The sequence below is a fragment of the Myripristis murdjan genome, chromosome 21 (assembly GCF_902150065.1).
Source record: "Myripristis murdjan chromosome 21, fMyrMur1.1, whole genome shotgun sequence".
In the NCBI taxonomy this organism is placed as follows: domain Eukaryota; kingdom Metazoa; phylum Chordata; class Actinopteri; order Holocentriformes; family Holocentridae; genus Myripristis; species Myripristis murdjan.
In genome coordinates, this window is record NC_044000.1 from 19541878 (window position 1) to 19554235 (window position 12358).

The 12358-nt window shown below is 39.6% G+C and overlaps 1 protein-coding gene across 4 annotated transcripts; it reads left to right on the forward strand.

Annotated features, from left to right (window-relative positions):
• Positions 1–1599: 1599 nt before the first annotated feature.
• LOC115379407 (sodium channel subunit beta-4) lies at positions 1600–7385 on the forward strand. Of its 4 annotated transcripts, none has more exons than XM_030080049.1 (4): positions 1600–2016; positions 3917–4225; positions 5541–5671; positions 5915–7385. In XM_030080049.1, exons 1-4 carry the CDS (start codon positions 1887–1889, stop codon positions 5951–5953), a joined length of 609 nt encoding a protein of 202 aa, XP_029935909.1. In that variant the 5' UTR covers positions 1600–1886; the 3' UTR covers positions 5954–7385. The 4 variants fall into 4 exon arrangements, 2 of the variants coding, with proteins under 2 accessions (XP_029935909.1, XP_029935911.1); XR_003930246.1 differs by lacking the exon at positions 1600–2016 and adding an exon at positions 2987–3016; XR_003930245.1 differs by lacking the exon at positions 1600–2016 and adding an exon at positions 2988–3108.
• Positions 7386–12358: the final 4973 nt, after the last annotated feature.

The following is a 12358-nucleotide window of genomic DNA, read 5'->3' on the forward strand; positions in this document are numbered from 1 at the left end:
TGTTAACTTAGAACTGAAAACGGGGGGCTGTCTCTGTTCTGATAGTACAGGAGTTTAGCCTTTAAAAAAAAAAAAATCATTATTCATTTTAAGTCTCTATGTCGGTCAGTCTCTTATCAGTTTTGATGGCTCACCATGGATTTTGGTGACAACAATTTGGCCAGAAAGTAAAATCTTTTGGTGACTGTATGATGGACTCTCTAGCGCCACCAGGTCAAACTGTTAATAACCACACTGATAACATTGACTGTAAAATATCTAATATCTAAAGTTTTTGCACTGCCATGAAATTTGGTGACAACGCTTTGCCCAGGGAGGGGATGAAACCTGACAATTTTGGTGAGCTCATCCTGTAGGAAAACGCCTCTGCCACGGCTCCATGGGCTTTCCTCTAGCGCCACTTGCAGGCTGAATGCTTTCCCAGCTAGCAGCAGGAGGCAACCTGAGCAGTCACTGTGGGGGAGCAGAGGCAGCTCCTCCCGCTGCCAGCAGACCTCCTCTGCAATGAGACGCCCCCGCATTCCGGCCCAGGGAAAACAGAGGAAACTCAGCTGTAAATGAGAAATGGATGTAATCACTTGTTTTTGTAAGGAATCGTCCCACCATTTCCTCAACCCTCAATCGACGGCTCTGTCTTTGCTAGGTGGTGAGATCATGTCTTCTTCAAATTGACTGGTATTTTTGAAAAGCTCTAATTAAAGCAGAAACAGAAAACAATGATATGAAGTCTTTAGAAACAAAATGATTGACAGTCATGAAAAACTGTAATGACAGAATAAAGCACATGTGAGATACACACACACAAAAAAAATCCTAACCTACGTGGTAACCCTGTGACACCACATAAAGTATATTTGATACATGAGTTTCTGAGAACTCGACACCATCAGTGTGGTAAAAAAAAAAAAAAAAAAAAAAAAAAAAAATGTATACAAACTGATACGTCTTTTGCCCCCTGGTGGATGATCGATGCACTGCAGAACAAGAGGCTTCTGTCAATCAGTGACCGATCCTGGTTTTCCATGGATATTTTTGCCAGTTGTGAAAAAGTTTATGTGATGTAGGGGTGAGGTAGCTTCAGTGTAGCAGATAGAAAATATGTATGACATTGTCTTACAATTTGAAAAAAAAAAAAAAAAAAAGTCTTACTGCAGGAAAAATGTAAAGGAAACTCAGAGTTTAAGGGGTTAAAAATGTTCTGAATATTTTTGTTTGTGCACTATAAACTGCAATAAATTTCGGTATCAAATACGATACAAAACAAAACTCTTATGTGTAGAGTGTTTTAGTTGTTTGTTTGTTTGTTTGTTTGTTTGTTTGTTTGTTTGTTTGTTTGTTTAATTTGTCAGTAGGTTCACTAAACACTCTAGTTTCTGGCATTTATTTGATGGTTCGGGCTTTTCAGGATTAATTCTAGACGAGTCTACTCTGCCATCTAGTGTGCTCATACAATGAAGAAATTGTAGGTTCACGGGCAGTATTGCAGGCTATAAACTGGTATTTGACTTTTACCAGATTGTGACCATTACCATACTCGACGTAAGACCCTGGGGCGAGCTGCTACATAAACAAGATATGGCAAAAGCATGCAACACAGTTTCCACCGTAGGCGGCGGATTCCCATGCGGCTCTGCTGGTATCATCGGTGATCAGAGCATGTTTTTTTCCCGGAAATAACAGTGGATGTGGCATTATCGGCTTCAAGGCTGTGTCGTGAGTGCTCCTTTAAGTTTCCATGCGGTCAGGACTGAGAGAGTTGGAGGACGCGGTTTAGACAGGCTGCGGTTCAAACGTTGCCGGGCTGCAGCGACACCACAGTCTGCAACAGCCTGACAGAGTGTGTAGTGTCAGAGTAAATGTCAGTATGATATAGAGCAGACTAAGGAATGACGATGTGTTCACACCACCGGTATTACTCAGGGAACTCTGCTGATCAGTCAGCTCTCCTCAGCAGCAGAGCGCAGTTTGTCATGAGGACGCTCCTGGGATTATTAATAATGTCAATTACTGTCTCAGGTAAGTCAGCCTTTTTTCTTTCTTTCTTTTTGAGCTGAGAGATACTCAGTTGGCCAGACGGGGAAAAAATTAATAAAATGCTTGGAGAGAGAAACGGCAAACTGAATCAGTGTGTGCATGAACAATTGTACTGTAAACACGGTGGTGCTTAGAGCATTAGACATTTAAATATGTCTAATACCTGAAACACATTTGAATGCATTTTCAAAAACGGAGGCTGATAATGCCTTACTTATATGGTCTAACACGGTTCTCTATGTAGACCAGTCCAAGCAATGAATCAATCAATAAAACTTTAATAATAATAATGACAATAATAATACATTTTATTTGTATAGGGTTTTTCTTGGTACTCAAAGACACTTTACCATAAAAAATTACATTAAATTACAATGCAACAAAGAATGTAAAGTAGATCAATTAAAACAAGTGGAGAATTGAACAGCAATGGCACATTAATAAATGGAGGTGGTTAGAGGCATGGGTGGTGAGAGCTGGTCTGTATCAGGGCTAAAGCAGATAGAGTTAAACCACGTCTGTTGGTCAGTGGGACTGTCACAAACACACACACACACACACACACACACATACATGGAGATATTAAGGTTTTCAACATGCAAATGAGTCTGACAAGCTTTCCAAAGGTAAGAAAACATACATGTACAATAACATATTCCTTTATGTATATGGTTCAGTTGCTGTTGTCCTTGTAGGCCCTATGTGTTTTGCAGTGACTGTAACAGTATTATGCATGCCATTACTCTGTGTCGCTGCTGACTGGCTGGCCAGTCCATTAGGTCACATCATTTATCTAGATCGGGGGTGTCAAACTCGTGCCATGGAGGCCCAAGAGGCTGCAGGTTTTCATTTCAACCAACAACTCCACCAGGTGATTTCACTGATTAGTCCCGCCTCTCTGTTTGGAGGTAGGGTGATCAGTGAAATCACCTGGTGGAGTTTTTGGTTGGAATGAAAACCTTCAGCCTCTTGGGCCTCCATGGTACGAGTTTGACACCCCTGATCTAGGTGTTCCTGCTTGGTGCCACATACCAGTGATAAACAGTGCCAGTGACAGTTGGCATTTATTTCCTGGTATGTGACTATGAGTTTGGATTACAAACAAGCTTTACCAGATTGTACAATGGTGTAATTAACTTTGATTCCCTTCTAAATATGGGTAAGGTCTGGGTTTGTTTCAGTCACGTGCGATTGTGTTATTGAACTGCATATTTTACTTGACCAGGGCAGCTTTGGAGTAAATCATTTACTTAATGACTGTGATGGTTCTTGACCCAAATTTGAACAAAGGTTTGTGTGGAGTGAGTCATATGTCCACTTACTAAGTCAGTGAAAACACACCCATTCACTCGGATTCAAACACCCACACACAGAGACTGGAAAGTGTGATGCAATGGTGCAGACATTAATAAGTAGCATTTCTGTTTTTAATATTTCATTCAGTTGAAGTGTGATGTAAATTCAGTGAAGCATTGCAGCCAGCAGATATAGAATAAGAATATATAGGCATCATCATACAATAAAGAAGGGGTTTTTTTCTTCTAACTTTGAAGCTACTTTAGAAGAAATGTAAGGGGAAATCAGAGTTCAAGGGGTTAAGTTTGACACAACAGACAAATTTTAGAGTGCTAGGATCATTGTGTTGGTAAGCAAAAATGTCTTCTTGGGAAAAGCATAAAGGGAATTGAAAACGGGCATCGGTGTGCATTTGTGTGTGAGTGTGTGTATCTGAGAGAGGAAGGATGAGAGATATTAACGTCATCCTTCCAGTTAAGAACGGGGGTGGTGTGTGTGTGTGTCTCTCGTGTACCATCAGAAAAGGTTTTCTGTTGAAAACATAAATGCTGCAGAGAGCTTAAGACCTGAATTGTTTCTGTTCCAGGTAATGAAGACAAATTAGTGGTAATCAGTGCCGTCTCCGGACAGGATATCATTCTGCCATGCTACTGCCCAAACCCTGTGGACGTTCAGTGGCAGGTTGAGTTTTCCAACAGCAGTCCAGTCGTCATATACAATGAGACCACATCAGATTTCACTGAGTCTTACAAGAAGAGAGCAGAAATATTCCTGGCCAAGAACAACACTGACTGTTCTCTCCTCCTGTCAGACGTCACACTTGGTGACCAAGGGAAATACGAGTGCTACTTTGGCAAACCATTGACAACCAGATATGTTACTCTGAATGTTTCTGGTAAGTCATTCATTCATTTACACTCACACACTTGTTCACTCACCTATTCTTTAACAGTGGAAATCTATAAAATATTTCACAATACTAACATAGGTCCCCCCATTGAGTCACAGCATCTGACATGTCATTCAAACAGTAATATAAAAGTGAAAGTCTTCCAGCGTAAGGTGGCACAGCAGAGGACCAGGTTCAGTGGCACCTGGACAGAAAGCCTCTCAAAATATCTTCCACAAAAATCCAACCCCATCCCAATCCCTCTATGGGACTCTGTCATGTGGTATAATAACAATGATAATAATTAGATTAACTTGTATAGTGCCTCTCACAGACGTAGGTCACAAAGTGCTTTACAGTGGCATCACAGAATTACAGAGAGAGTAATACAAATACAAAACACAAAGAATAATGCATAAAAAGAACATTGCGTCAAGTACACATAAAAGCACAGTAAATATAGATATAAATAGGCTTGAGGCGGGTGTGTAGAACAGATAACAGATTTGATGTGGTAAACCTAAGAGTGTGAGCTCGTGAATAAGGCTAAAGTTGCTCATACAGGTATGCAGAGCCTGTCCATGCAGCGCTCCACAAGTGAGAGCAAGAATTTTATGTTTAATGCTGTACCAGCACAGAGTTGTTGGTAAAGGGATAATGTGAGCAATATTTTGGATTGCCTGCAGGCAGTCAAGAGCAGATAGTAGGGGCGCACCAGTGACTCACTGGTAAAGAGTGCATACCATGTGCCAGGGCTTAGTCCCGATTGCAATGACTGGGGTTCGAATCCGACCTCGGGTCCTTTGCTGCATGTCATCCCCCCTCCCTGTCCCTGCCCTTCCTCTCTATCTTCATTGTGACTGTCAAATAAAATGCTGGAAAAATAACCTTTTTTAAAAAAAAAAAAAAAAAAGAGCAGACAGTAAGTGCCCAGAAGAGAGTGTTGCAATGTGAGATGGGTGCAGGGAATGACACTGCTGTTCTCAGTTTACATGACAAAAGCAGGAAGTGGTCCGCCGCTTTTCATGGGTGTCAAATGATGTGATTTGGATTATACTACGAGGATTATACCTAAATTACGCAGATTAGGGCACAAATGCAAAGACAGTGGCTACTGATAATAATGATAATTATGTTACAACACAGTAAATTTGAAAAAAAAAAACTTAATGAAACTTAATGTTTGAAATAAAGTCCTTAACATCAAATAATTCAGTAGGGATACTGACTGTTAACTCAGCATGATGGAGTGTGATTGCTTTAAAAGAGGGCTATACTTGCTATACTTGCTTTCTTCATTCTCTTTATTTTCCACCACCAGACGTTTCCTACCATCAGATGCAGGACCCGGCCACCAAGGCTGATGGACTACAAGCCTCGGTTATCATCCCATCAGTTACGGCTGCCAGCGTGTTGCTGCTTGTAGTTTCTTTCATTACGTACAAAAGATTGGTAAGTTTTAGTCATAGGTCTGTCATAACGCCTGAAGGCTTTACTCATTCTCAGTTTGCCACAAAGTATCAAAAGTATTCTGTTTTGGCACTTAAAACCAGTGATCCTTAAATGTTGAATTGACAGCCTGCATGATGGTAAGGGCAGATATGAAGCTTCAACACAATCAGCTTTAGTTTCTGATTCAACATTTCCTGCCACTGGGTTTTTGATTGATGTTTTTTCTATCTTCTATCTCTCAAGAGAGCAAAGCGTGAGAACACAGACAATTTTATCATCTGATCTGGAGAAGATTGACGCATCAGTGCACACCAAAGCCTGAAAGTGATTTCTATTTAATTCGGACAGAGACAAACTCATCATGAAGCGGGCATCGTGCCACAGTCCCTTTGCAGGCATGTTGTGTTCTTGTGTCAATACTGGTCATGGAAAGTTGCTTCTGGGGAAAGAAAGACGTGCCATTTTGTGCATTCATACATGTCTGTGCATTTTTGCTCATAATCCAATGGGGCAGTGGTCCTTAATGGCACCATACTGTGTATGCTGAATGGTGAATTAATGAATGGTGTCATGTACTGTAAACATTATCATCTACATTCAAAACACATATATAGAAATCATCACACATTGTTTTTTAAGTGTGCAAAAAATGTGTTACCTGATTGTGATGTATTTCCTTACTGACTGCTGAATGTTATAATTGTCAATAGCAATGCATCTAGTCATTTAATGCAGCTCTCTGTGGTTGTTGGGCAGGAAGAGGGCCTCTTGGGGCAGGTGACTGTAATTGTGAAATTCCTCTCTGACCCTCAGCTATGCTGCTGACTTAAAAAAAAAAAACTTGTGAATTATCTTTACATACACATCATACTGACAATGTGAGACAAAGATACTGTGTACATAGCTGTTGTGGGGCATGAATAATTGGCTCTCTATTGATCAGTTGGAGTGATTTTTCTTTTCATAGGACAACTTTATTCAGATTTGTAAAGCACAAATAGAGTGATTGATTTAATGCAGTATTTTTAACCAAAACTTCACATTCATTAATAAACACATGCAATGAATTTCCCCTCTGAAATGTGAACTAAAATAACTACTTGTTGTATCCATACTATTTATTGTCACCTTCTTAAGACAAGTAGACTGCACTTTGTAGTGCAATTAGATGTAGACCAGATCTCATAAACAGTGAAAAAAATAGGATGATTGTAACTAATTTTATAAGCTATTGCTGTTGGCCCTGACATCAGTTCCCAGTTCTAGTGGCAGCTGCTGGTCAGCTTTTTTTTTTATTTCCTGTGTGACATCAGCAACAAGTGAAGTTACTGCTCCAATCATTTGCCATCCTTCTGTCCTTACCTGTGAATTCATCAGCTAATATCATTTTTTCCCCTGTATAAACATGTTACTGTGATGAGATTAATCTTCATATGGGTAATACTTGCTAGAGCATGGGTAGGTTAGGCTTGCATTCATTCCCTCATAATGCTGTGCGCTAAAATTCAAAGTCATTATGTGTTACTGTTTGTAGTAGTTTCATTCATCTGAATAATGCACTAGTGGCTATAGACAACTGGCTTATAAGTATATACTTATTTGGTGCGTGCAATAACTACATGAATGATGTTGTCCAAATAAAACTTGTGGTGTTTTTGAATATATATTTTTTTTACTTTCACACCTTTTGTATTAATAAAAAGTATCAACATGTTGTGGTCCCTAGAGTTACTTTGTATGGAACAGTTCAGCTCATTGCAGAACAGAAATGAGTATTTTGTTTTGTTTTGTTTTGTTTTTATCATATTTTTATAATGTAGCTTCTTAAAGGATTATGTCATTTTTTTCGGGATATTCACTTGTCAGCTGCACCCACTGTCATGGGATTTGATTCAATTAAGATCAATTTTATTTGTATACAGTCAAATCATAACGAAAGTTATGTCAAGGGGCTTTACAGAAACCCAGGAGATATTGGCCAAATACATGGAGCAAATCCCCCCCAAGGATGACAGTGGTGAGGAAAAACCCTTGTAACAGGGCCAAAAACCCTGGTCTGGGTGGGCGGCCGTCTGCCGGAGGGGTTGAGAGATGGACAGATAGAGAGAGGGAGCAGGGAGGTGGGAGGAGGGAGGAGCAGACTGCGGACATACAACGATGCAAGTTCAACACAGGGCTGTATAAAGAAGATGGTTCCACAGAAAAGAAGCCTGATAGCTGGAGGAAGTAACAAATGCGTGGACTAGTTTCCCTGTATACGCCCAGTTGTCCCATGACACATTTACACTCCTACTGCAGATAATCTGTACCTGACATACAGTTCTGATATTACTGGATCTAATTTAAAAAAAAAAAAAAAAAAAAAAAAAGAAGAAGAAGAAGAATCTGCTAATTGCAACACTCCCCTTTGCAAGTTGTTTCATTTCCCCTAATTCACTTCCCCTTGGACATCTGTGATACAGGACAGCATGTGTGACGCACAGCTTACCAGATGTGGCTTCTTTCCAGTTGTCAACAGAGAAGGTCTGGAATGCTCTTGGCAGACACTGCATTTGGTTTTCTTTCCCATTGCATAGAGACTTGAAAGTGCTCCAGAATTTATCTTTTTGAAAACTGAACCGTATTTTTACCGTATTTTTGAACACCCTGTTCTCAAATGCAGTGATTTTTTTTCTTGTTTTTTTATTTCTAATCACTGATCTTTATCATAGATCTACAATGCGTGTATGTAGATATGTGTGCATGCATAGATAAATAGATCAATCGCTCCAATGTTATAATTTCTTTCATGAAACTGTGCACTCAAGACATTCAAGATAGACACTCTATTCAAATACTGATGAGGGCTTGAAACTATTAGTACAACTTGCAGTTTGCACTGTTTGGCTATTTGTTTATGCAGCTTGTTCTCTGCTGGCTGCTTGCAGTCCTCAAGCGTTAACCAAATACTTGAGTGGTGTGCTGGCAGGCACCAGTGAGGTTGTCCTCAATCTCAGTGGCGCTGCTGAATGTTCCTGAAACTCAGATGTAAATTTCTCATCCTGAGCCGGGATTAAATCAGGTTTGAGGAACTTAATCTGAACGATTTCAGAACTAGTGAAAGTGACAACATGGCACAGCACGGCAATGCTCAGTTAAGTTCTTGCAGTCAAAAAGCCGCTGGAGATCAGAGGGAAAGTGAGAGAGAAAGGAGCTGTAATTGTGTGCAGTCAGCCCATGTTTTGTTGCCTCTTACAAGTAAAAATACCTGCTGATTCAAAGGGGTCACACTATTTCCTGGGATGATTGCTGGTATTTGCTAATCTGGCCCAGGCCCAGTTCCACAACAAAATGATTAAGGGTGCACCTGAAATCTCTGGGGATGCACTAGCTACAGTGTACAAAGTGTGTATGTGTGTTGAGAAGTGATAAACGTGTGTGTTTTATGTACATGTGATGGCTGCTCATTATAAGCTACTCTACTTTGATCCATATTTATAGTAGTTCATTTCAATTCCAGTAATTTCTTACATGACAGAATGAGCTTCTCTATTTTTAACCACATTTATAAAGGTAATAGTTGGGAATGCAGCAATAAATTGATATGCAATATATTGTGATACTTTGTCTTGTGATACATTATCAATACACTTGTGCCAAGAATCAATATTTGAGTTTTCAACTTAATTTGCATAGATGCAGATTCAAGTTACTATGAGGTGTGTGTGTTCCCTGCTTTTTGGTATTTTAAGTGGAGCTGCTCTGTCATGTACATATTGCTGGGCATATTAAAACACTGGAAAACATAACTGATTCCTACTTATTAAGAAAATATTTAGCCTTTTCCATTGTATTTTAGGCTGATTATCTACAATATATTGCATATAGCAGAATCGCCTGTATCCTGATACCATCCTTATTGTGGGCGATGGCCAGATTATACACAGCTGAAAAAAGTTGTAAACAGTAGAAAGTGAATACAGTGTGTTGTTTGTCTTCAGCAAATTTTCTCTGTATGACTCAGTCCATAGTCAGTCCATTCAGCCACTCACACACAGGCCTCATGACAAATGGCTATGCACTTATTCTAAACAGGCCTTTTTATTTAGCCTAACAACAAATATTCTACTAATGTATCCAATACACATCTGATCTCACATCACGTTGCATTTATAAAACAGTTTGATTGCTTTATGGGGTCAAAATTGTTCTTTAAAGCAAACATTAACTATGAAAAAAACAAGGATTTGCCTATTGCATGGCAAAAAAAGTATGAAATGGTGCAGTGGACTTGGACTGATAACCTGTTCTGATCAATAATTATTTGTAGCCCAATTTCTTTGTGATCAATATAATATCAAATCATTATCAGCTGTAATATCAATTAAGAAATGTACATTGGCCAAGTCACCGGGCTGATATATAATATGTGTTAGGCTAAGGTGATACATCAGTTGTGTCAGTAGGAGAGCATAAATTTAATTCCAACTAAACTGACATCTAAACCGGCAAACACTCCAGAACGGCGGATACTTTCATCAGATTTGTCATGCATATTTCAGATATTTGTCTGTGTGTGTGTGTGTGTGTGTGTGTGTGTGTTGGTTAACAGAGGGGTGCCATTCAGTGAATGTGTAAAACCACTCAGAATAACAAAACGTCACAGATCCAGACATGTTTTTCAAAATTAAATAAAAAATGTCAATTTCCTCAATCATATCACAGAGTAATCTACCAGTGCCACCTGTGATACCACTCTACCTACCTTTAACAAGTCTACTTGATGTTTTGACAGATTACTGAACAGACTGACTTACGCTTGTATTTTTGTTCTCAAGTGACACATATATTTACTTACTTACTTACAGACTTACTTGCTTACTTACTGACTTACTTATTTATACAGATTTAATTCTTTATAGACTTACTTACTTACCTACTTACTTACTGACCTATACCGACTTACTTACTGTCTTACTGTCTTACTCACTTACTGTTCGAGGGCAGTATCCCTAAATTTCTGGTCTTGTTCTAATTCTACTAAGCTTGACTTAGCTTGACAACAGGCTGCGCTGCATTCACGTCCCTCTGTACAATTGGCCACACTTACCGACCTACCGGTGATGTGGATTACCAGGTCATACAGGGTGCCACGCGCATGCATGACGTAGATGTGCGTCTTTTGCTCCCCTCTGTGGTGTAAGCCTGGTGTTTGAGGAGACACGTCGGTTATTAGCCTAAGCAGGAAACGAAAGTTCAGCTGACATACGTTGTTAATAAATGATGACGCATGTATTGATCAAATTTCAGCTGAGGCTGCAAAAACAAAGGAAGGCAGTTACCCTCACAGAACCGTACCTAATGTGGTCTGCACTGATTTTAAGGTTTGAATTTTCAATTATTATTATTATTATTATTATTATTATTATTATTATTATTATTATTATTATTATTATTCTACACAGGTAGTGCGGAGTACAGCACAGTACAGAAGGGTTAAATTTCCATTAAAACTACATGGATATGGGATCTTGGCTTATGTCATTTTCCTCTCTCTGTTGGTTGGTCGCTTCTATCTCCTATCCTTGCGGCATCATAAATATTTGAGAACTGCGATAAAACATTGCGGTTAATATAAACCTTAGGAGCGACTATCGTTGTTGATCCACTCCCTCAGTCTTCCAAAGGTCGACCTCGCACGTTCATTTGTTTCTCTCGGGCCGGCGGGAGGAGTCTTAGTTAATGTGCCTAGGAAATTCCCGAAGGTGTGTCCTGACAGCAGAAATCCCCGCCGCCAGTGCGAGCTGATGTGTTGTGTGCTACATTCACAAATATGATATACTCTTCATAAAATGCCTCGTATGCATGGACATTATCTGAGATTATCGTCACATTACATAAACCATCACAATCTTATTTTTACAGTCAAAATGTAAAAATACTCTCCTGTCTCTTAGAGGAGGCTCTATAGGTCTACCACCCAAATAAGAATATAAACGTAAAACAGAAGATTTTTAGGTTATTAGAGAAAAAAAGAGGGATGGTGGTGATCCTGAATCAATGTGCTTATTCAAATGGGTTGTGTGGATGTCTAATTTAAAAAGTGTCCTGTTCCGGTTATGGAGGCAAAGTATCTGAGGTAATATTCTGTAAATTGTGATTAAAATGAACTTCTACTGGGCTCCTCCTGCCCTCATGTCTTAATTGTGGTCTGTGGTCTGATACCCAAAATGTAAATGAGTCAACATGGACATTTGAATTTACACTTTTTTGCTGTTTGCACGCCTGTAATTTCTTGCTGCAGAAGTGGTGGATTATCATGTCTCAACATTTTCCTCCAGTTTTTAAAGGTCTGTTGTAGATTATGCGAGGTCATGAGGAGAGCACCTTCTCATGGGATCTGGAATCTGGTTTAGCATTGTGTCACAAGAGACATTATGTTTTGAGTTAACTGAGGAGTAAACATTGCTCAATATCACTTACACAAGCATCTGGAGATCCAGTCTTGTTGAGACTGCCTGAGAAAGGCCAGGAGGGCCAGTGATCTCGTGTTCTCCATTGTTTAATTCTTTTAATTCCGAATCAGCATCTTGAAGCCATCATCAGAGAGTCAGAGCCGCTGTTTACAAGACAAGGCTTCGTTTGAGCGGGGGCAGGGGTGTGTAGCCTATGTGTGCGTGTGTGTGTCTGTAAACTTTTCTTTGCTCA

Coding starts and splice junctions, on each gene's coding strand:
- LOC115379407 (XM_030080049.1), top strand. CDS start 1,887: ATGACGATGTGTTCACACCACCGGTATTACTCAGGGAACTCTGCTGAT. Junction 2,017..3,916: donor AATGTCAATTACTGTCTCAG/GTAAGTCAGCCT, acceptor TTTCTGTTCCAG/GTAATGAAGACAAATTAGTG. Junction 5,672..5,914: donor TCATTACGTACAAAAGATTG/GTAAGTTTTAGT, acceptor CTATCTCTCAAG/AGAGCAAAGCGTGAGAACAC.